At 41.2% G+C, this 25,267-nt stretch overlaps 4 protein-coding genes across 4 annotated transcripts; 1 reads left to right on the top strand and 3 right to left on the bottom strand.

Moving 5' to 3' along the window:
- Positions 1-510: 510 nt before the first annotated feature.
- LOC127771584 (beta-ketoacyl-[acyl-carrier-protein] synthase III A, chloroplastic) lies at positions 511-5,494 on the bottom strand. Its single transcript, XM_052297511.1, has 8 exons — positions 5,113-5,494; positions 4,115-4,263; positions 3,417-3,553; positions 2,052-2,154; positions 1,833-1,951; positions 1,566-1,630; positions 1,270-1,486; positions 511-1,200 (listed from the first exon to the last, which is right to left on the bottom strand). The coding sequence occupies exons 1-8, from the start codon at positions 5,325-5,327 to the stop codon at positions 979-981; spliced, it is 1,227 nt and encodes a 408-aa protein (XP_052153471.1). The 5' UTR covers positions 5,328-5,494; the 3' UTR covers positions 511-978.
- A 1,693-nt stretch (positions 5,495-7,187) lies between these two features.
- Positions 7,188-11,010, top strand: LOC127770479 (glutamyl-tRNA(Gln) amidotransferase subunit A, chloroplastic/mitochondrial). The gene is made up of 10 exons (XM_052296214.1): positions 7,188-7,841; positions 8,161-8,472; positions 9,036-9,215; positions 9,312-9,406; positions 9,491-9,566; positions 9,742-9,819; positions 9,930-10,023; positions 10,105-10,154; positions 10,381-10,494; positions 10,646-11,010. The coding sequence occupies exons 1-10, from the start codon at positions 7,293-7,295 to the stop codon at positions 10,727-10,729; spliced, it is 1,632 nt and encodes a 543-aa protein (XP_052152174.1). The 5' UTR covers positions 7,188-7,292; the 3' UTR covers positions 10,730-11,010.
- Positions 11,011-11,434: 424 nt separating this feature from the next.
- On the bottom strand, positions 11,435-14,322 carry LOC127770480 (V-type proton ATPase subunit D). Its single transcript, XM_052296215.1, has 2 exons — positions 13,272-14,322; positions 11,435-11,808 (listed from the first exon to the last, which is right to left on the bottom strand). The coding sequence occupies exon 1, from the start codon at positions 14,108-14,110 to the stop codon at positions 13,301-13,303; it is 810 nt and encodes a 269-aa protein (XP_052152175.1). The 5' UTR covers positions 14,111-14,322; the 3' UTR covers positions 11,435-11,808; positions 13,272-13,300.
- Positions 14,323-16,210: 1,888 nt separating this feature from the next.
- On the bottom strand, positions 16,211-21,052 carry LOC127771224 (cullin-3B-like). Its single transcript, XM_052297080.1, has 2 exons — positions 20,672-21,052; positions 16,211-18,457 (listed from the first exon to the last, which is right to left on the bottom strand). Exons 1-2 carry the CDS (start codon positions 20,830-20,832, stop codon positions 16,423-16,425), a joined length of 2,196 nt encoding a protein of 731 aa, XP_052153040.1. The 5' UTR covers positions 20,833-21,052; the 3' UTR covers positions 16,211-16,422.
- Between the last annotated feature and the right edge of the window lie 4,215 nt (positions 21,053-25,267).

Here is a 25,267-nt window from a genome sequence, read left to right as displayed (position 1 = left end):
AGTGTTTTTTTTTCCTTGCTTCATTTGTCTTGACTGCATGATCAAATTCTTCTGTATCTGTATCCCTTAAACAGTTCAACTTTCTTTGTTTTTGTCTTGACTACATGATCCAATTTCCGCCGGTCACATTTCATCTCATCATCTTTATCAGCGTAGCCAATTCTTTTGTCTCCCTTTAACAGTTCAACTTCTTGCCAATACGTTTTACACAGTGATAAAACTGAAAGTTTAAACTTCTTTTGTTTACGTGAAACAGTTACTATATTAAATTACAAAAGAAAATTGTAAAGAGATTGTACAGAGTTATCTACCATGTTTACACTATGATAGAACATTTAACGGAAAGTTCAACTTCTTGGCAATACCATGTTTACACAATTACACTACGATAGAACTGAAAGGGCTTATACTGAAATGCCGGTAATAACAGGAGAGAGAGAACTGTAACGTCAAAAGTAACAAATATTGAAGAGAAAATGTTCTAGAGTGTAACAAGTGAAAGCAACAAACTCCAAACAAATAAGAAGCATTCATTCAGGATTGACCTACAACAAACATCCATCACTTTCTTACATGCTTATTATCAGTGCCAGAACGCTGACCACAGTTCAATTAAAATTTTTCAGGGCGCACCCTGTTAAGAAGGCCCAGTAACTTTACAATATTAATATTCCCTCAAGGCCAGCTAAGTTCAATCCCGGATTTAAATATTTCTACGCATCGCTTGAACTACAAAGAGCTAGTAGTACAATCCAGACTTGTTACCACACTGACAGCCAAGCTGTGTAACGAGCCAAAGGAATATATGAATAAGGACGCACCACTGTTTCATGTGCAAGCAAAATGACGGAGATTTAACCCAAAAAACAATGTCGGACAGGGAAAGGGCAAATGACCCTGGAAGACTTAAACCTAGGCCACGTACATGAAATCTCGGAACGGTGTTTGGTTGTTGCAAATGTTTACCGCGCGGAATGATTAGCACCATTTGACAATAGCTGAACCCCATGTAAGTCCAGCACCAAAACCAGATGCTGCAATAACATCGCCTGCCTTCACCTTGCCAGCTCGAACAGCCTCATCTAATGCTAATGGAATTGAGGCCGCACTGGTGTTTCCGTAATTAGCAAGATTTGAAATAACTTTGTCAGATGGGATATCCAACCTACTGGCAGCAGCATCAATAATCCGCTGATTAGCCTGTAAAATGGCAGGTCAATTAGATTGATGCTTCCGGTCAAAGTAAATTCATCGATATAAGATACTCACTTGATGCAGCAACAACCAATCAATACTGGAAGCAGGTAAACCAGCCTCTTCCAATGCCTTCTCAATAGATTGTGGCACACATCGCACAGCAAAGCGAAAAACCTCCTTTCCATTCATTTCAATGTTGGAGAAGGTTGCCTTTTTAGGTGGGAAGCTAGGGACACCATTGGTCTTCGACAGGATAGACTCAACATGCGACGAGACACAATTTAAGTGCCTAAAATAGGTAAACAGAGAAATTAATAAGACATGGTAGCAGAAATGTGATCTCAGTTAAATATTAAAAGAAGTCACACTTTTGTCCGTTGCCATCACTTTGAACGCAAAAACCTAGCAAGCCATCTTCATCAGCACTGCATGCCTGAAAAACTGTGAATTAAATAACTTGCAAAAGATTGTGTACAATGCGTACCACTATACAGTTGCAATATATAAATTATCGTGTTTGCCCAACAATGGTCTATGAAAACCAACTTAAGCATGGGATGCTCATACTTAGTACGGAGTAATAATTTGGTGGATAGTGGAAAGCATATCGATATTTCAGCAAAAGTAACAAATACCTGAACCAAAACAGCACCAGCAGCATCACCAAAGAGGATGCATGTACCTCTGTCTGTCCAATCCACAAATTGTGAAAGAGCATCGGCACCAATTACTAGAATATTCCGGATGCCTCCACCTGCGAAATTGTCATATATTAATCGAACAAGGTGACAACAACAACCTCCTGTGAGTGTTTGATAGCCAACAATCCTCACAAGGAAAAAAAAAAGAGTTACCTTTGATAAAACGAGTAGCCGTAATTAAACCAATAATAAACCCACTACATGCAGCAGTGATATCAAAGCCAAATGCATTTGCGCATCCCACCTCCGCCAGCACCTGTTTATATTTTTACCAGATGTTTTTAATGCAAAATTGTGCACATCTTTTTTTAAAAGAACATAAGAGAGCAGTCAAGTTAATAAATCAATATACATTTATGATGGGAATTTATAGTTTTACTGGTAGATGTAGTTCAAAGCGATTAAAATACTAAACAGGCAAGAAAACATAGAAGGAAATAAGAAAGATACAAAGACCGGATTCATTGTGTTATTGTGTATATATTATTTTATAGCTACTCCATCTGATGCTACATATAGGAAGTAATACAAATGCGCAACCAAACATTTTAGTTTGACCATCAGTATGTCAAAAATTATCGAGATTGGTCAAGTGTGTATTGCAGGATATAATATGAAACACACTTTCGTAATATATACTTACCTTCATGTATAACAACATAATACTCCTCTATTCAAGAATATATGATGTTTTGGATACTATCGTGATCTCCAACACCTTGTTGTCGTAACATTTTAATAGCTATGTATAAATTTAATAATATTTTGAATCTTTCCCACAAAAAAACTTCTATGCTACCATTTCACATGATCAATCTCAATTGTTTGTTACATATTAGAGGTCAAAATTTAAGATGTTAGTCTAAAACAGAGAAAACAAGTCAACAGATGGGAGTGTAACAGGAGATATTTTTATGGTCCTATTCCTTGGGAGTACATACATCGTGATTAACAGTAGAATATACCTCTACCACTCAATGTCTCCTAAGGATAAAAAGACTCATAATAGAAAAACTAGTGGTCAGGGAGTAAATATAAAAGTGTCAATCTCCAACATGAAATATATACTAGCAACTGGAGTTGAACAACAATTCATTGAATAAACCTAACGCTAAAGAAAACCCCATTCCACTCTAGTTATGCTATACATTAAAATACAAACAGATGTAGATTATCAAGAATGAGATGACTTTAATCAAAACCAGGAATAAGCAGTAACTCGCACAATACCCACAGGCGGCATACATGTAAAACTAATTAAGAAGTAAATACACACAAGACCATGGTCCATGGGATGGGGCCAATATCATTACTTTACAGAACATAACATAATTTACATCTAACATACTAATATTCTTACTTGCAATTGGGAATGTCATGCAATTCTGATCTTTGAAGACATATATTAGGTTGAGAGATAATTACTCTCTTAATATTTTTAGTAAGTAGTAGTAAGAAAACATGTGAACGATAACTACTACAATATAGTACAATGCTAATGCATATTTCTAGCCATACCTGAGCAGCACCTCCAAACAGATCATCTGGGGTAGACGTGCAAAGGAGAACAAGGTCAACATCATCAGCATTTACTTGAGCCATCTCAAGAGCTTTTTTTGCTGCCTGTACTGAAAGCTCGCGCAGTGTCTCATTTCCTAAACATGAAAACTATAAATTACTCCTGAGAATAAACAAATGAAGCACGCTGCACACCTGAATAGCTATTGATCATAATACGTTCACAACACAAAAGACCAACTTTCAATGGTGTGGTTCACATCTATTGTATTAAAGATAACTAGAATAAATATGTGAAAAGTGCCACGCTGTTTATATACAATCTTGGAACAGTAACAAGATACATGTTTACTGGAGTTTTACTTTGGTAACAGCAAATTATCAAAATTCACTCTTATCTATCTTCGTACATAGTCTGTGAGCCATGGTATCTGAATGATGCTGTTAAGCCTAGACCATAGACACAAAAATGCCTTGTAGCAGAACATATGTTCATCTATAATCTATCAACATTCTTCATAGAATCAACAAGTCCACGATGTAAAAATACTTCAATCATCAATGGTGGTGTGATGTACCAATCAACTATGATGATGTGCCACAAATATTTATTATGCATCCACATAGAGGAGGCACAACTGACGCTAATGAAACTAACTTGTCATGAAACTCGATGGAATAAGGTGAACTAGAAGTACCTGAAAGAACTCGCCTATTCCGAATCCCAGTCCGTGCTGCGATCCATTCATCTGATGTTTCAACTATTTTAGAAAGGTCATCATTTGAAACGCTAAGCGATGGAGTGGCCGATCCGCATCCAATGAGTTTTGAACCCATACCGACGACCCTACAGGTTCCCATTAATTTTATGAGTTCATTCCACAGTCGAAAATAATTTAGACACCTTAACAAAAAAAGTGCAGATCAACGAGTAAGTCCAACCAGTGCTGTTGGACCAACCATAGCAATAGTGCTGCAATACAGTGAAAGGTACATCAACTGCATCATTTGCCACCACATTTAATGACAATGCTGGTCTATAATAAGAGGAACCATGAGGTACCATTCTTCCGCTATACACGGAAACGGCCTATTCCGGTCACACATAGTAACAATAAACGAGTTGAGGCAAATTCACATCAGCAATGGGGTATCAAAATATCTCAATGGAGTATCAAAATATCAGAGATTCTGAGCAGTTATAGCAATCTGACTACATAAAACTAGTGCATTTCGACAATAAGAAGCCCACATAAACCCCTAGTACAAGATTATAAGGAAAGTCCCGGTGGCACTCCGATCCGACCAACCAAATAAATGAACAATCATCACAGGCAACGGCAAATTTCCCACCTAAAACCCTCTACCACTGAACAACCAAAGCACATTGAGCAGCATGCGTGATTTAAGTCAAAACCCAGGCTAAATCAACAGCATGCCAACTGAAAAATCGCACCATTCTTACAGAAACCAGGGGAAAGCCCCGCAGTACGCACAAAAATCACATTAATGGTAACACCGTTCGCGATCGAACAACACGCAAATGGTACCTTCTGCGCGAGGTGAACGGACTGTAGGATCTCTTTAACTTTTACACAACCAGCCACATCTCGCAGCCAAAGTGCTTAACCACTGGACCACGAGCCACGCGCCCACGCGTGGGGCACACCGGCACAGAGGCACTGCGGGGGTTTACCTGGGGAGGCGGGGCTTGGGGGCCGCCGCGGCGGAGACGACGCCGTCGTCGACGGTGGAGGCGCAGCACCGGAGCTGCGCGGCCGCGGGACCCGCCAACGCCACGGGAGCGGATCGGAGGAAGCCAACCCGGTGGTGTCCGCCGCAGCCGCGCCCCGCCGCACGCGGGCAGGAGACCGCCAGCCGCGGCGGCGCGAGGCCGGAGGCGGCGACCATACCTGAAAAGCAGCCGGAGATCTCGCGGCGGCCGCGGCCTGGGCTCGGGCTCGGGCGGGGTAGGAGTTCGCGAGCGAGGCAGCGAATCACTCGGTCAATGGCGGCGAGCGGGAGGGGAGGGGAGGAGGGGGGGCATGCGTTGCTGTACGCGAGGGTGGGGGGGAGAAGATGATATAGGCGCGGGCGGGGGAGAGGACGGCGGCGGCGATGGGAACGGTGGGCGGCGGTGATGTCTGCGAGGGTGGGGTGGGTGGGGGCCGCGCGCGAGGGGGTGGTGGGGGGCGAGCTTCGGGAGCTCCGCCCGGAGGAGGGGGGAGGGGGTTTTTTAATGGGAGCGCGAGCGATGTGGGTGATGACTGATGACACAATCTAGGGGCTGGGTTGGCTCAGGTGTTCGGTTTCGCCTTCGGGCACGTTCAACCTCAGGGGGCGTTGCGTGCTTCACCGTGGTTTCTTTTCTTCTTCCCAGTCATGACTTGCCTGCGCGATGAGAAATGTGAGATTGTGACCGTGAGGCGTTCTTTTTTTTTTTTTGTTACTGCGTCGACTGAGAATAAAAATATGTTAGCAGTAGACATGATATTGTTATATAAAATTCCATAAAATTTTATGGTATATATACATATATTCTTTTAACATAGCTGATCTATATGTGGATGTATGAGATGTAGATGTACGTTTATTCTCTTCTTTATAAAGTTAAATATAGCACTATTTTTCTAAGCCTACATTATTAGTACCGTACATAATTTAATTAGTAATTGTTCTATTGATTATAGTTATATATATATATATATATATATATATATATATATATATATATATATATATATATATATATATATATATATATATATATATATATGTGCCAATATGGTACCGTCTTAACTCTTACGTATGGTTTGTCTATTATGCATTTAGGTTTTAAACGACCCACGAGTCCACAGTGATAATATGGTAGCTACAATGCTAGGGGCTATGTCATGTGATTTTCTAGGTCAGTGATTGATTACTTGTGCTTGTGATTGACAATTTTACACCGTCACATTTGAATTGATTCCTTGATCATTGACTATAGCCATTGCTTATTGACAAACATTTTCAGGATTTTAAAAATATTTTATATTTAAAAATACTTAGTGTTACCAACTCAAGACTATTTGGGTTATAGGTTATAAGTAATGGTATATTTTCTTATTGGCTATATCTTTTAGTCATATTTTCTAAGAACAACAGTTGTTTCGTTTTATGTCCTAAATTTTAATACCTACAGTATAGTTTTTCTAATGCACGAGATATAAGAGAATTAGGATAAACAAAATTGATTACGTTCTTGAAATATGAATTATGAGAGATAAAGGTATGATTAAATATGAGATGTAACATAGAGAAAAGAGTAACTAAAATTAAGTAAAAAAAATGTGCCTCCATATTTTTTTAACAATACCTTTTTTGTGGGGTTAACAATACATTTCTTTAACTACGTAGTTATATCTAGAACAATAATATGTTTATAAAAGAGGTGCAAATCATTATTTTTATACGATACTGACAATTACAAGCTACAACATTGAATAACTGTACATCTAGACCAGTGAATTTAGACATTTAAATATATTTTTTACGCATGTGATGAGTTTCTAATGTGAAAACAAACTAGTTTTAACTTTTAAGCTCTCTTTGGAACAAAACGTTCTCAAATTTTGCAGAAATGGTCTTGGAGCTGCAGTCCCTTTTTTTTCCGAGTACAGAAGGGCCGCCAATTCCGATCGTGCGGCCATCAATCGTCACAGGGACACGTGTCCTCAATCGAACGATCCATTCCGTCTACCCCAATCCAATCTCCAAGCCCGAATGCACACCTCCTTCCCCTCTCCACGCCTCATCTGCTGCGCCCCAAAACCCCGAACCCCCACACGCACGCGCGGCGGCGTTCGCCGGAGAGCCTCCCCTCCGGCCGCCGCCATGCCGCCGCCTCTCCAGGCCCAGCGCCTCCTCCTGTCCCACCGACGCCTCCCTTCTCCCCACCGCCGCCGCTTCACCGCCGTCTCCTCCCTCCCGTCCGCTCCCGCCAAGACGGTGGCGGCCGCGGCGGCCCACGCCCCCTCCTCCATCCTCTCCATCCGCGAGTCGCTCCTCTCCGGCGAGAGGACCGCGGCGGAGATCACCGCGGAATACCTCTCCCGCCTCCGCCGTACCGAGCCGAGCGTGCGCAGCTTCATCCACGTGGCGGACGCCGCCGCCGAGCGGGAGGCGGAGGAGCTCGACCGGAGGATTGCCACCGAGGGGCAGGATGCGGTGGGGCCTCTGGCCGGGGTGCTCGTCGGCGTGAAGGACAACCTCTGCACCGCCAATATGCCCTCCACAGGTGGGTCGCGAATACTGGACGGTTACCAGCCGGCGTACGATGCCACTGCGGTGCGGCGGCTTCGTGAGGCGGGCGCCATTGTTGTGGGGAAGACTAACCTAGACGAGTTCGGCATGGGGAGCACTACAGAGGGCTCCGGGTTTCAGGTTTGGATACACTAAGACCAGTTCATTGTATCTTTCTAGTCAGAATTCGTTAAAGTTTGTAATCTAGAACAGCAAAAATGTGTTTATATTTGTTAGTGAAGTCCAATGAAATCAAACACAGATATTGTATATTTGGACTTATCAGTGTGAAACTCAGTTCATATCGCTGGTTGGCTTCTTGTAGCATAGGAGTATTTTCTTAGCAAGAGCTTCACCTATGGTTTTATCCGTTGCATAACATGATAACAAAGCATTATAATGCTTGAAGCAAAGTGTAGATATGGGGTGATCTGACTGGTATTAATGGTGGTATATGCAGGTCACAACAAACCCTTGGGACGATTCACGTGTGCCTGGGGGATCCTCAGGTGGTTCTGCTTCTGCGGTCTCTGCTAGACAATGTGTGGTATCCTTAGGGAGTGATACAGGTGGAAGTGTGAGACAGCCAGCATCATTTTGTGGTGTGGTAGGGTTAAAGCCAACCTATGGCCGGGTTTCTCGTTTCGGCCTCATGGCTTATGCTTCATCACTAGATGTTGTGGGATGCTTTGGTTCATCAGTTGTTGACACTGCGACAATCTTGTCAGTAATTGCTGGCCATGACAAAATGGATTCAACTAGTAGCTCTCATGTATGGAACTGAAACATATCCTTGTCTTACATTTTTCCTTTACCTTTTTAATTCTGATATGTTTTTTGTCTGTTTCAACTGTTACAGAATTGAAATCTAGTGATCCTTAGGCATCTATACTCCAGTTTAATAGCTAGGGCTAAAAAACATTTATCTCAGCTTCTAAGCAATGTAGATATCAGAAACAAAAACTTGCCCAGCAAGATCCTATGTTGCATTGACAACTATCTTTCTGTGACTGATTATCTTGATGTCTGATCATTCCCATAAATCCTGACATTAGTGTGTTGTGGTGTGATACTGATGGCAATCTTGTAATAAATTTGTGGTTAACAATCTTAACATTGATTTGGCAGAGAGAAACTAACTGTTGTCCATCTCCATCTTATAAAGTTCTGATTTAATACATTGCATATAAAAAATATGGTAGGTTTACAGTTTCGTTCCATTATCTTACCATGATTTTGGTCACCTTAAGATTTACACATGTGCAATTGGATTTGGAGCTAGAAGACAGAATGCATAGGCTTGCTGAATCTGTTTTTTTTTGGTTGCTTCTATAGGATGTTTCAGACTATAAATCAGAGTTGGTCCCACTAGATTTGCTAGAATCAAAACCATTAAATGGTATGAGAATTGGAATTATTCAAGAAACTCTTGGTGAGGGTGTAGAAACTGGAGTCATATCATCAATCAAGGATGCTGCTTCTCACTTGGAACAATTGGGATCAGTGGTGGAAGAGGTTTGTTACTCTTCTCTTACACTAAAAAGTACGTTATTTCTTGTTTCACACTGAGTTGTTGAAAAATTAAAATATTTATGCTGTTCTACTTCTCAGGTTTCTCTGCCTTCATTTTCTCTTGGCCTACCCGCATATTACATACTGGCTTCATCTGAAGCCTCTTCTAATCTATCACGTTATGATGGTATCAGGTGATATTTCTGTACTTTAATCTCATCATTTTCCCTGTATTCTTAAAGTTAGAAATATTTATATTTTCCAGGTATCGTTTACAGGTATGGGAGGCAGGTTTCAGGCGATGACTTGAATGAACTTTATGGAGGTTCCCGGGCTAACGGTCTGGGTCACGAGGTAGTCCATCAACTCCCACCAACCTCCATCTCTTATTATTGGAACTTATCATGACTAACTTAGCTATCTATAACCAATACGGCAAGTTTTTTGTGCATCACATGGACCGCAAATTGTTTGCTGGTAATTTGCATGAGAAAACAAACAATCTAACATTGTTCTGATTATTTTTCAGGTCAAAATGAGAATTTTGATGGGAACTTATGCTTTATCTGCTGGATACTATGATGCATACTACAAACGAGCACAACAGGTAATGATAAGACAGTAGCATCCTATGCACTTTGCATTTTGATAATTTTTACATCTCAGCAGGCATTTGTGCAACCAAAAAAAAATTAATAATCACATTCACTGTAGTAGGTAAGGACACTGGTTAAGAAAAGCTTCAAAGAAGCTCTGGAAAGATACGATATTCTTGTTTCACCTGCTGCGCCATCAGCAGCTTACAAGATAGGTATGCTAATAATATGATTATTTATTGTATGATTCCTTCACTGCTTTCCTTTAGGATTGATAACTCAATAAATTTTGGCAGGTGAAAAGATAAATGATCCATTAGCTATGTATGCAGGAGATACCATGACGGTAACAATCCTTAGCATATTTCTCTTGTTTAGATTTACAGCTACTTTTGGGTTTGCTCCAAAGTAATCCATTGTCTGCTGCATTCTGCAACTTCCTAGTTCTTGCAAAATTTGGTACATGTTGGTAAAACCACTAACCTCTAGTAGATAATCTCATGGTCACAAGTGATGTCAAACGTTCTGCAGTAGGAGAATCTTAAGGAGTGGTAGTCTAATGACTGATGCAGGTGAATGTTAATTTGGCTGGTCTCCCTGCATTGGTTGTGCCTTGTGGATTTGTTGAGGGTGGATCTGCGGGGCTCCCAGTTGGACTTCAGATGATTGGATCCCCCTTCAGTGAGGTAATAAAATGCTATTGTTGATCTTGAATGCTGGCGCACCAATATCACTTGTTCCATGCTTGGCAGTTTATTTTCTCATTCTTGTATTTTTCTAGCAATTTTCTTCTATTTGAAAATCCACCAATGATCTGTTTTGTTTCTGTTTCACTAGGGGAATTTGCTGAGAATAGGGCATATCTTTGAGCAAACGCTCCAGAATTATAGTTTTGTCCCACCATTGCTGGCAGAGAGTTAGCTGCAATGCGCCATCAATCATCTCTGCCTTGTTCATGGCTTCGAGGCCCTTTCTATTCAAGACAAGATTCTTTTCATGTTGTATATTGACCGAGACAATTTGTTTAATGCTTGTATAATTGATTGGGTTCTCTCGTGTAATAGTTGTTTAGAATTGAGACCATGTGATGGCCCATCTGGAAACAGCACACACGCGGCCAAAATTGGTTCATATTAATTATGTTTTTTCCCTCTATATATTGGATAATAATAATAGAGGGAGGGACAGGGAACTGTTCGTGAGTCGTGACTTCATGTTGTCTCAACGTCTTGGGTTTTGCGCAGATGGATAGTTTTTCAGTGTGGTGTGTTTCAGATGTACCACACGTGTTTCAGTCGATCTGAGTTATAGAGGATGTATATTCTGACCCTTTCTCCTCGAAAGAGGGATGTGTTTCAGATGGAACACACGTGTTTCCGTCGATCTGAGTTACAGAGGATGTATATTCTGACCCTTTCTCATCGAAAGAGGGATAGTAGTCTTTCTTGAAACTCTCCACTGCTGAAACTTAACCGGAAGATTTGAGCTAGGCCGTTTTGGAATTTATTTTTCCTGCCCAAGGGATGAACAGCTTTATATGAAAATCTTCAGGATCGATAGAAATGTGAAATTCTCGAGAAGCTTTATGCGCAGATGGTTTTTATCCTAGCAGCAGTCGGCAAAATGAGAGCTTAATTATTCTTTTCCCATCCACGACAATTCAGAACGAAAAGTGTGCTGCTACAGTACAGAGTACAGAATTACTCAACCAGATCGAAATACACTTCGAGTCTGCAGCTTCAGTTTGCGAAACCCCAATCAACGAACACCTTTCCAAACAAATATATAGCTAAAACGAACATGGCAAAGAAATACAGCCCAATTGAATTAACTACGAAAACTGCACATAAACAATCCATCCGTTGGTTGGTTCCAAGTACAAATTATTTGTGGTCTTTTGGATGAACAGAGTCCAGACTACCGCCTGAAACAAAACCTCCGCCACTCTATAAACAGGTGCGATTCTGGAGCTCCAGCATCACAACTTATTATTTCCACCACTGCAAAGAGAAGCAACAGCGTGAAAACTTTTGGGAAACAGAGTTATTAATTCCATATGTGAATGCTACAATAGTCCACATTATTAAAGCTGGTGTCACAAATGAACAGAAGAAACAATTTCAGCCACAGTAGGTAGCAGATCTGTCAAAAGGCAGAAAGACCACATGTATCTATGCTCAATTCCAGTTTGTCAAGATTAAATGATAATCTAAACTTTTATTCTTCAGCTTCATCAGTGGACAGTGGTTATGGAAAATGGCCTTGGTTTTGATAAATTTGAACTGTCATAAAATTTTAAAGTAAACTAAAGGCTCCGCTATTAGTTTGCTTTGTAAAGGAAATGCAACTCAGCGACTCATAGCACAAAGAATCCATGTCCAGTGAACCTCTGGTTCATGCAAACTAGCAGGTCCAAGTTGAAATTCATCAGGCCTTCAGAGTTGAAGGATCAGCTTGCAGTTTTAACCCAGATACACATGCACTGCATTTAACATTTGTCATGACTTCTGACAACACAACTCATGATTTCTACGCAAAACAAAACTAATCTCCTTGGCATGCTGGCATTACCATGTCCCATCTCTCTCTATCAAACATCAGCCATCCCTATCTGCTTTAGTGGTTAACTCAATTTATATTTATCTTGGGATGTGTTGATGTGATTGAAACTAAAGTAAAATTTTGATAAGAAACATAAAACTCCTCAATAATAAAACCTTGATATTTAAGGAGTACTAATGTACTATCACGATGCTTTCTTAAAAGTACATAAACCCACTTCACTTCTCTAATATGTTGCCTGCAATTTATACATGGAGACTAAACAGTGCAATGCTTAAGCCCATATATAAGTAATGCTACAAATTGGCACTTATCTATTTTATTTGTAAGATCCTACCACACCTATTGATTTAATGGCATGCACAGAGGAATACATTCAAGGTGACCGACCTGCCTATTAAACTCGATTAGTTAGCACATGGCTACAATAGACGATCTAGGTATGAAGCTTGGCTGGTCAATTGGTCATATAGGTGACTAATATTCATTTACTAAAGCTTATTTACTACACTTCAATCCTATAAAGCATAACCGTGCAGTTGGCAACACTTTTGCCAAAAAAAAAAAGATAATGTGAAGTTGAATGTCAATCATCTAATAAGAATAACTATATAATCAATCATGGCTATTGTCAACAGCAGCTTAGTTCCAATCAACGATACAAAGCTTGAATAGGATCATTAGTTTGATATCTTGACATATCTAACAAAGTAAATTGCATCCATCTAAGAACCACTGTTCCTAAAAACGGTTATCTCTAATTGATGCAACTTAACTAATACTGAAGTCTGATATATTAAAATTGTAGTTCTTATGAAAAGAATGTGCCACTGCGAACACATCTATGAGAGGTTTCCAATATCAGATCACAAAAATAGCATAAAGCATCAATACTACGCACCGATTGAATCACTGTATGACCGAAGATGATCAGAAGATGATGTCTTCGTCCCTCTCTCCACCGGCAACCAACATGTTGGTGGCAGCACCCAGAGAGATACCCCTCTTGAGGGCAACCTCCTCCGCAAGCTGTTCCTCTGCGAATTGCTTGGCTGCAGCCATCTGCCTCTCGATCTCCCTCTTCTTGTAACCCTGGATCTTCTTGAGCCTGAAGAAGTCCTCACGCTCGAGCTCGTCCAGCTCCCCCTTGATGTAGCTGATGGTGTTCTCCAGCCTCGGCTTCACGACGTTCTCCAGCGCGTTGACACGGCGGTTGGTGGTCTTGATGGCCTCATCGAGGGTCAGGAAGGACGTCTGCAGCGAGGCGAGCTCGACGAGCACCTCGATGGCCTTGACGTGCGCGGCGCGGCAGGCGGCGACCTGCTGCCCGCCGCGGGCGAGGCCGGTGAGGCTGGGGGACGCGTTGGATGGCCCAGCGGAGCCGGCGGCGGGGTCGACGAAGTGGGTGAACTTGGGGAGCTTGACACCGGCGACGTTCTCCTGGTGGGAGCGGACGCGGAGGGAGGCGGAGCGGACGGACTGGAGGACGACGTGGCGGACGCCGTCGCCGGCGACGTACTTGGCCTCGGCGAGGGAGAAGGAGGACGCCCTCATGGCCTCCCCCATGGACTCCTTGGCGGCGACGATCTTCTTGAGGATGGCGCGGAACTGCACGGTGAGAGCGTCCGACTTCTTCTTGAGGAGCGCGTGGCCGCGGGTGGCGCCGACGAGCCGAGCCTTCATGACCCCGAGCATCGTCACCGTCGGCACCACGTTCAGGCGCTGCGTCTGCCCCGACATCGCGCCGCCGCCGCCGCCGCAGCCGCCGATTCGATCGGCTCGCCGGAGATCTGAGGTGGAGGAGGGGGATCGGAGACGGGGAGGGGGGAGGGGATCGTGCTAGGGCGGATCGGGCTTAGGGTTGGATCGGAATTTTGTTGTGTGCTCCCCAATTCGTGAGTTGGATCGGGACACGTCTCCGCGCGCCGCGCCGGGGCGGTGTACCGGTGGTTTTGTTCGTGGGAGGGCCAAATCGCCGTATGATTTGGTTATTCTATAAACGAATTCTTATTTAATTAGGTATAGATTAGTGAAAATATAAAGGAACGGTGACGTCGGTGAGTGAGAGCGAGACCTTAGGCCAGGGTATATAATTTCACTAGTATTCGATTTGAATTCTTATGAAATCAATCCGGTCATTCCATAAAAACGTGTCCAACAAGAGCTCCGATTTAAATATAAGAATTATGCGCACATTATGAAGACTGTGGTTAGATGGTGGAAAAGTTGAGAAGTTGGGAGAAAGTTGATAGTTTAGAGAAAAAATTGTTAGTTTATGTATGTAGGAAAGTTTTCGATGTGATGTGATGTGATGGAAAGTTGAGAATTTGGGAAACTAAACACGGCCGAATTATTATGGAGGCTGATTATGGATTTATTATTACTACGAGAACACAACTCAGCAAACCATGGTGAGATCTAACTACGCCAGCGTAAACTATATTGAACAATGAGAGGTTCAGATATAATATACCCTGAAATATCACATAATTATTATTATTGTACGTGTTACCAATCAATTACTAGTTGACCGGGAAAAAAAGCTTGGTAAGAATCATGACGCTTTGATTTTAGTATCGGGGTATTACAGATCGTGACTTTAACTTGCATTGTTGTATCAAGTCGTACTTACTTTCAACTTCGTAAGCATGTATCTCGATAAAGAAAAATAAGAGTATTAAGCATGAGTTAATTCATGTTTATCAATTTATTTAAGCTGGATAGTTAAAAACGTAATGAATATATATATTGGCATGCTGATAGTTTAAAAAGATTAGGAATTTGATAAATACTTTAAAATATATTACGGTTTTTATGAGATTATTACTATTTATTTGAAACTAAAGTTTATTGAATATAATAATTTGCTTTCAATCTATACAACCGTTGCTGGATAGAACCAGGGTTGCCGTGGTTAATGCAGTTGTATATGGCTAATCATGGGGCTATGCGTTGGAAACAAATCAATTGAAAACGGACATAGCAAGCGTTGATCCAATGTCATGCATGTGGGAGAGCGACCTGAATGGACCCCGCATGTACGAAACCGACTAAAATCAATAGACGACGAAAATCAGAGGATAGAAACTATAGCTAGCAGTTAGCTCTATTCCCCCATAATTATATGCCATCTCAAATTTATATTTTTTCTTCTAAACCCAGAGGTAGGGAAATTTTGTGAAATGTTATATGCTACTACCTCCGTTTCATATTATAAACTGGTTTAACTTTTTTCTAATCAAACTTCTTTATGTTTAGCCAAGTTTATAGAAAAATATAATAACATCTACAATATCAAATTAGTTTCATTAAATGTAGCATTCAATATATTTTGATAATGTTTGTTTTGTGTTTAAAATGTTAATATATTTTGTATAAACTTAATCAAACTTAAAAGTTTTAACTAAAAAAATCAAAACAACTTATAATATGAAACGGAGTAAGTATCTCACATTTTCAAATTTTCTTCTAAACCCAGATGTATGGAAATTTTGTGCAACGTTCCGTGCTATATCAAGATTTATATTTTTTTTTCTAAATCCAGATATAACAGTAGCTTGAACTATCAAATTGACGAATTGCCTGAAAAAACATGTCCAGCAAAATTGACGATTTGCCTGGAAAAAACTTAGCCCGCTTATTTTCCTTCAACAATTTCCTGTACCCATGCGAAAACTGACAGCAGCAAAGGCAACGCCAGACTGAATACCACATCTTCGAACAAGAACAGGTTGGCCAAAAAAACTGACCAATATCAAGCGCAAAATGCAACTATCACATCCATGAACACAAATTAATCATAACAAAAAACTAAAACTCACGGAAGAATCAAACCGCGGATTAACGACCAGCAACATTCTATGTATTACCAGAAAGATATAAGATCGTTTTCTATATCTGTACCAAAGATAACAGGCCTAGAAATGTTAGTATGCCACCTTTGGCTCTGCAGCAGATCTAAAGAGAATGAATGGAAGGAAATTGAAACATGGGTAGGTATACATAGCAGCAACCCGTTTATGGACAGTCTGTTGTTTCGACAGGGAGGGCATCTATGCAAGATAACGGTACATCTTCCTATCTACCTTGTCCCTCTCCAAGAACTCCCTCTCGATCAGGGACTCTATTCTTTTCTTTATCACAACAGGATTTGGCAAAAAGCGCGATTGAAGCTGCTTTGTCACCTCCGTGATTATGCTATTGTGGTCCAAGACTCTTCTGGACTTCATGATTCTGACAATTGCAGCCTCAATTTGAGGTTTCCTGTCTTCCTCAACTCTCTGGCGAGTTTCCAACTTCTCTGGTTCTGTTTCTTTCTGAGCAACCACGGTGCCAATCTTCACCTTGACCAACTTGCTTGTGAACTTGTCATTGTAGTAGAAAGTGTCATCTTCAGATATATCCTTGCTCATGGGTTCCTTCCGCAGCACATTCTTACCCTTAACACAAGCAAGAGACTGGAGGCAGCGTTTCAGATCAGCATGTGGTATACCTGTGGCCTGCTCAATGTCACCGTAAGTCAAGCCATCTGCTGAATTAAACAGCATCAGGACACACATCTGATATGTCGAGACATTCAACTCATGCCTGCGGCCTCCGAACGTTGCTTTGATATCTGCATTCCCCATGTTTGTTTGCCATGTCAATCTCCTGCCATTGTGGGTGCCAAGGTAGAATGCCCGGAATTTCTCAGATATATCAACAATTTCAGGTGGAAGTTTGCAGGGGGTACATGGCTGTGTTGGCCAAGACCCAGTGGTGAGTATCTGGACTGATATTGTTGGGCTATCAGTATCACCAGAGAGATTAGCATAAAAACTTTGCATAGTATCATGCGATGTCTTCAGATCATTGAACATGCCTTCCAATTTTGACGTAAACTGGTAGCCACATTCCGTCTTCAGCTTCACAAGCATACTCCTCTCAGCTTCATCAGAAGTAGTTTTCCCAGATAGAAGACGTTTGGCCAAGTGTTGCTTGTAATATTTCTCAAAAACATCTTTCTCCTGCAAATATCTGAAGAGCATCATCACCTTGTCCAAGACAGTTTCAACATCCTCTTCATTGGCCCCTTTCACCCCTTTCCGGAGCTTGTCATCAACAAACAGCGAAATGAATTCAGGAGATCGGTTGTTCAAGTTGATGAAATTCTCGAAGGAGGAATTCAGAGCATTTTGGAAAGCCTTGTCATTGCTGAATGAAATACTTATGATCTCATCATACTTGTCTTTCTCATTTAGAAGACGCTGGACAAACTCAACAGGGTCCTTTATCTTCTCTGGGTCAGATACCAATGCCTTTCCACTTTCCTTAACATGAGAGGCCATCACAGATCTAATTGTTGAATGCCCATCAGGAACACGTTTAAACAAGTTGTACATCCTGCTAAGGTCTTCATGTTTGTCATCAACAAGCATATTCACAAGACCAGAATTCTCCATAAGAATCAACCGCTGCATGTGATTGGCAAGCATCTCAGTGTCCACAACACTAGTTATTTTGTCTGCGGTTTTGGCATCCATATACTGAGAAACACGCTCCAACTCTTCAGCAAGCCGTCTCTCAGCTTTCTTGAGATATTCGCCACAATCACAGCACTCAATGAACTGTTGTGACTCACCACTATAGAAACTTGCGGATACCTCAAGGAATGGCTTCTCAAAGTCATCATGATAGACAGAAGACCCTAGATCCATCAACATTTTGGTGGTACTCCTCATCAGACCTCTGTTTATCATCTCACCCATCCTCTCTCTATGAATGAGTTCAAGGAGTGTGTCAAGCAACCTCCCATGAATTTTGGGAGCGCGGACAACGATATCTCTCCACAACTCTAGACCAAGGTCAAAGACAGGTGTCTTTTTGTTAGTTGTAATAAATGTCCTATCCATATACATGAGTATATCTCTGATCATTTGTAGTGCCTTATTGTGATCAGCCCATCTTCTCTGCAGTTCCTCCAGAAACAAACTACCTTGGGCATCCTCTATTGATCTGCACATTTCTTTCAGGTGTCCTTTTAAATTCTCTGTGAGTTTATCATATAGCTTCAGACCATGCTTGTGAAGAACCAAGTTATAAGCAGTCCTGATCACACAAAAGGAGTATTATGATATAGAATTAAGTGAAGAAACTAAAATAGAGGAGTTTTCTCGTAACCCTTATACAACATCTAGCTAATATTATTATATGTGCAGAGCTCCCAAATAATAAACACACAATGTCACCCGCACTATCACATAGATGATACTAAGCTTTCAAACAATGTTTTTACTCCATGTCGTGAAAGCATAGCAGTGATAACAGATGATGGATGTAGCAGACAACAATTTAGCTTGCAGGAATGGAAAGCTATAATTGAAGGGAACTACGAAGTTAACTGTATTAATTTTGAAATTGAGTTATATTATATTAATATTACTTGTCTATAATTATATATCAAGCCTGGAGTACTTATTAAATTGGAAATAGCAATAATAACCAGTAAATGAGGAACATATGGAAATCGAAAAAAAGTATTATTGCAAAAGTGCTGCTGCATGCCATACACTATTAATTAAGAGGATATAGCAGAACAATGTGGAGTCCCCCTAACTTCCTAAGCTTGCAAAACAAAAGGCCAACAAGAGCAATGCATGAAAGGTGCTTATCAGCTAATTTCTATCTTTGGTCTTTGGTGTCTAATAAAATGAAGAGGACCAAACAAAGAAGGGATATTTTTATCAGCTGTAACTTACGCAGGTAAAGAGAGCACTACAATGCACTGCCAGGAAGATCAAGTTCCTTGAATATATACACCAAACTCTCAAAAGAAAGGACCTCACTATGTCTTATCTCAACCAAAACTAATGAATTAATAAATCTACAATAATACTATATTTTGGCAGGGAAAATCTTTAGCAGAGTGGGAAAATCTTTAGAATATGAAACATTATTAAGTATAGCCAATTTTTCCTTTTCTAGTGGTTACTATTATTTCTACTTGCTAAGTAGTTACACAATAATAAATGGGTAGATTATGATGGTTAAAACCAGGTAAGATAGTGTTTGTTAAGATAAGGACACATATGCGTACAACACCACGATGAAATGTAGCATATAGAAAACAATGAAATATGTTTTGAAATAATGATTAACCAGCATGCTCACTAGTAGAGAGTAAATAGATTACCTTTAAGCTATAAAATATCATATTGATTAAAAGGGCATATGCAAAGGGCTTCCAACCCAGAATAACTTATGAGGAGACAAAATTATCCAGCACTATTCTAGAAACATCATAGGAGCAAAGCAGATATGACCGACTTATATTCAATATTTCAGGCTTAAAGAAAATTTCGAATCCATTGAAGCTTAAGAGAGGGAACAAAATCCTACCATAGGGTAATACATAGATGTGGCCTTCATGAAATAGACGGCATGTGCACTGTGCAGTACATATGTCGGATAATATCACTACACCCCAGCCCATGACCCCAAAGCGTTACAATTTCCAGAGAACCACTATTATCGATCATAAATAAGGGAATTCCTTTTCTCTACTGTACAATGGATGCAAATCATGAAACTAGGGTTGCAAATTCCACAGGGACCAGAGTTTAATTTCGCAAGTACTTTACGTAACACAAATTATCACCCATGTAGCAAGCTTAGAATGTTAAATATGTAACAATTACCTCCAGCTTTCCAATCACATAACAGCCTCCAGCATATTAAATGGCCTAATTTACATTCAGCTTTCTAATCACACAGCACATCCACGGGACAAAAATTATAACAGCTTAATAGTATACCCCTAATAATTCTACCAGCACACACTTAGCTAGAGCATTGCTAAAATCAACAGTTCAACTCTAGTGGAGGTGCCGTAGTCACAAACTCACAGTGGTGCCTCAGCATACACGCAACCATATTTACCAGAGGGCTATATTAACAACTTCAATTCAATGGCGTCAACACATTCCAATCTCTGAATGACAAGCTAATTTACATATCAATACACAGAACTACCTAATAGGCATGCATGTAGCATATATCCGATCGATTAAAATCGTTTGAAACTCCCTGCACATCGCCTAATATCCAATCTATATACATAGATGATCATACAGCAAAACCTAAGGAAAAAAAAATGACTCCAACGATGACAGTGTGAGAAACTAAATCTACTAATCGAGCTGGCGTTTCATACAAAACTCGATTCCCCGTATCCCCCGCCCCCCACATGGGACGCCGCGTCAAAATCAACCTAGCATAAAACAGAAAAAAATCAGGCAGGGGATGCGGCGTAGATCTATCAACCTGTACAGCTCCTCGAAGGAGAGGCCGCTGGCGTTGTGGTTGTAAATCTCGCGGATGGCGTCCTCGAGCTTCTTCCACGATTTGTCGAAGGACTTTGGGTCCGCATCCACGCGGTGCCGGAAGGGCTCGATCTTGGGGCTGCGCTTCTTCTGCGAGTTCATCTCCGCCGCCGCCCGTGAGCCAGCGCCGTGCTCCGGCGATCTCCCTAGGGTTCCGGCGAGGCAGAGGTGAGGGGGGACGCGACGGTGGCGAACGCGAATTTGGGGAGGCGAGAGGGGAGGGGAAGCGCACGCGATGGGCCTCGTCGACGATATATCTTGCTCGTTTAATTCTCCTATTTTTTTTCTTTTTTGGTTTCCTTCTGATTATACGGGCCTGCTCTATATTTGGATCTTCGTTTTCCGTCCGGGGGTGGCTTTCTTTTTCTTTTCTTCTGTTTTTTTTTTCTTTTTGGGAGTTTGATATTGTGATATGTTCTTCATTAGGGTTTTTTTATCTCTAACCTGTTAAAACTGGACACATATATATGTTAAACAAAGGCAGAGCGTGATGATCTACTATAACTCTTTGTAAATCTTCACATAGCAAGTATTAGAGGTTGTTTTGATCTCTTATCGGTTAAAACCGGACTCTTGTGTTAAACAAAGGCAGACCTTAACGATGACTCATTTTTGTAAAGCTTCACGTGACAAGCATGTTTACCTTAAAATTATCCACATTTTTCTCCTTAAATCCAAACAGAGATTTAGCCATTTAGGTTGCGGATTCGGTAGTGAGTTATGGGTGGTAAGTTTTAAAGTAGAATGCTTTTTAAACTTCTAAGGCCCCCTTTGATTCAAAGTAAATTCATAGAAATTTTGGAGGATTTCATTCCTATAGGAATTTTTCCTATATAGCCATTTGAATCAAAGGAATGGATCTTATGGAATCCTATGAAATTCCTATGGATTGCCTAATGCCATGCAAGTTTTGGAGGAATTCTAACATAAGGTAAAACCTCTTGGAAACTTTTCTTTGAGTCTTTATCTCTCCTCTAATTCCTGTGTTTTTCTTGCGGTGCAATCAAACGACCATTCCTGTGTTTTTCCTGTGTTTTGCAATCCTCTGTTTTACACTTACATTCCTATCAAAATCCTGCATTTTTCCTATTCCTATGTTTTCTCATTCTTGCGATTCAAAGGGGTCCTAAAAGGTGTACTTTTAAAAGCTTTTTATATGGATTTTTTTCTTAAAAAAATCAAATAATCTAATTTTTAAGTTAGTGATAAACACACCGTTAATCACACGCTAATGGTTTGTTCATTTTGCGTGCCGTGAAAAATCCCACTTCAAACTTACTTTCAATCTGTTAGACAAAATTTTTGTGTAAATTATGTTATCTTTTGAGACTTTATTTATTAGTCCCTCCATTTTATTATAAGACGATTTAACTTCTTTAGAATCATTTGACCAACTTTTACACACACACATACACAGAGCACCAAATTGGTTTTATTACATCTAACATTGAATATATTGTAATAGCTATTTATTTATTTTGTGTTGAAAATATTATTATGTTTTCCTATAAACTTGTTCCAACTTAAAAGGTTGGAACAAGAAAAAAATGTTATAATGTGTTAGAATATGAAACAGAGGAAATATATACCCCTGTAAAAATTAAATTTGGATACGTCCTTCCTATAGGAATATTACATTTGCGATGTTTTACAGATATAATAAAATACATATAGGTCATTTCTTTAAAGAATCTACATCCAAATATTATAGAAGTTGTAAGATGAACGATTGTGAATTACAAAATCACTGTCTGATAAAAAAAACACAAAAACTACTTACAATATCATCCTATATACACTACTTGCACCGCGGTACAAGTAAAGTATATGTGATTAAACTAATTGAAGTACTTAATTGTCCATAACAAATGATTAGGCTGACGTAGTTAACCCGAGCAAGGATTAAACTGAAGTACTTAACCCAAAAAAGAAAAAAACGTTAGCTAGTGCGATCTACATCTTGGACAGTTGGACGCACTTGGCCGGAGAGCCAACATGTGTAACTTCTTCGTGCATGGCTATAGAGACCATGCATCACACGGTACATGACAGTGCATCAACCATGGGTCTATGCGCGCATGACAAAGCTGAAGCCCGGTCACCCCGCAGATTGGTGAAGACCAATATCGATAAAGTAGAGAGAGTGAGAGATCATCGATGAAGTAGAGAGTGAGAGAGACCATTGATCTGGCGCTGCAAGCCCTGCAAGAAACCACAAAAAGAGGATTCGCCGTTTGCCTCGCCGCGGCGCGCGGACCAGCAAGTCCTGCAAAAGGAAGATATTATGCTTTTACGCTGCGAACCCGGGGAAAAATTTTGGTGGATATGGATCCCGGGTGCAAACCTGTGTGTGTGCGCGCGCAGCCCCGATCCAACGGCGTGCTCCACGCGGCTCAAGGCATGTGCGATCTCAACACTTGGAAGCTCAGCTCGCTCCGCTCGGCTTAGGGTGAGTCTGAGGAGAAGATGATTGAGAAGATTGGGAAGATACACAAAATGAGATGGGCTATTAGCTCATGATTAATTGAGTATTAATTATTTTAAATTTTAAAAATAGATTAATATGATTTTTTAAAGCAACTTTTCTATAGAAAATTTTTGCAAAAAACACACCGTTTAGTAGTTTGGAAAGCATGCGCGCGGAAAACGAGATGTTATCTCCCTCAATGTTACCCGAACGAACGCAGCCTTAGGCTTTTTGTATTGTTTGCCATTGATTTTTTTTAATGACACTTATCGGATTGTTGAAACAGATTATTTACAACATGCTTCGAAAAATACAATGGATTATCGAATTACCACGTGTCTGAAAACCAAACAAAAAATCAGTTGTATTTTGAACTACTTTGATTGCTCCAAGATTTATATGCAACATTATCTCTACTCTTCTCCTCTTATCACTCATTTTGCGCAAGCTGTGTACACCAACTCCAAGTTGAGAGTTGGGATGTAGAAGATGGGTTTTTAATCTATTATTCTAAAAAAAATACTCACTTGCGTGCGCATGCGCGTCGCCATGCTCGCACTGTCGCCTCCTCCGCTCCTACCCCATCGATGTTGGAAGCTGTCAATATTGTTGGTTGGGCCCACCCAATAGGGCTCCTCCCCATACCCCTCCCCTCACCCCTGCCTACAATGTTCTTCTTCAAGTCTAGAGACATCAAGCCCTGCCCCTACAAGACCTTCTGTGTCTTGGGGTGGTTTGTGCCACCGGATGATGGATCCGCCCTTGTCATTTTTACCTCCTATTCAGTTTCGCTAGTGTCACCCTACCGTCAACCTTTGTCTCATCGCCGACCTCCCACCCCGTGACTCCGGCGCCTCCTCATTGCCCACAATTCATTCGTTTGCTATCCATGGTTGTCCACTTGTCCTGAATAATAGTTCGCTCAATAACCTGTTTCAAATTGAGCGGTTGGCACCGCTCCACTCAAGAAGGACTGGGCCAATGTCCCTCAAGAGAGCTATGGCCAATCGTTATCTTGCCGGCAAGGAACATCAAGGCATCCGCTAGCTAGGTTCTGGCGTTGATGGACATGGGATTGACAGAGTATTCGTTCCCGCTTGGAGTAAGCGTGGAGGAGTAGCAGACGAGTTCTTAGATAGGAGGCGATCAACGTAGAAGATGACCTTAACGGGCGTTTGTGAAATGTCATGTAACAACATATGTTGGGGAGGGCGAGCCGGTTAAGCCGAGCGGAGTGAGCCGGGAGTCGCAAAAGATCAAGCGAGCAGATGTGGAGCGCGGCATTGGAATATTGGATTGGTAAAGTCTCCACGCGTCATGCTCATCCATCTGTACCAGAGCTGCACAGCACATGGGCGTGGGTTTGCGCCCGGATCCACACCAACCCTGCATTAACTTAACGCCTACGGAAGTGGTATTTTGGGCTTCTGGCACACACACTGTGCCACACATAGTACACAGATACACGCCCAGAACCTGTTCCCCACGACAGTAGACTAGGCATATGCATCTCTGGGCTATATAAAGGACCTTAGGTGTGTTTAGTTCACGCCAAAATTGGAAGTTTGATTGAAATTGAAACGATGTGATGGAAAAGTTGGAAGCTTGTGTGTGAAGGAAAGTTTTGATGTGATGAAAAAGTCAGAAGTTTGAAGAAAAAGTTGGGAACTAAACCAGGCCAGAAGCATAGACCGAAATTGGTTGGGGCGCGAGCACACAACTACCTACACGGCGGCAACACAACACACACGAGCGCGCGCGTCCACCCCCGTTAGTTTCATATCGATCTTTGCATGTTTCTTAATTTCAGATCGAGGTGGCGGTGTTCGAGATGGTCATGCAAGCGTTTGAGGATACCTTTCACTCACTTGCTATGGTCAGCGACAACGAGAAGGTCCCGATAGCTGTGGTCGAGAATGTGCTGAAAGAGGTGAAGGTTTCTGCCGATGGATCGCTGTGGTCGAGAATGTGCTGAAAGAGGTGAAGATCTCTGCCGATGGAGGATGCGGCCAGCTCCTGCACGTGGCGATTCATGTTGTTTTCATCACGCAGGAGCAACTGCAAGTTTGT

This window comes from Oryza glaberrima, chromosome 4 (assembly GCF_000147395.1).
Source record: "Oryza glaberrima chromosome 4, OglaRS2, whole genome shotgun sequence".
In the NCBI taxonomy this organism is placed as follows: domain Eukaryota; kingdom Viridiplantae; phylum Streptophyta; class Magnoliopsida; order Poales; family Poaceae; genus Oryza; species Oryza glaberrima.
The sequence above is the reverse complement of the archived record's forward strand: the minus strand, read 5'-3'. Positions and strand labels throughout refer to the sequence as shown.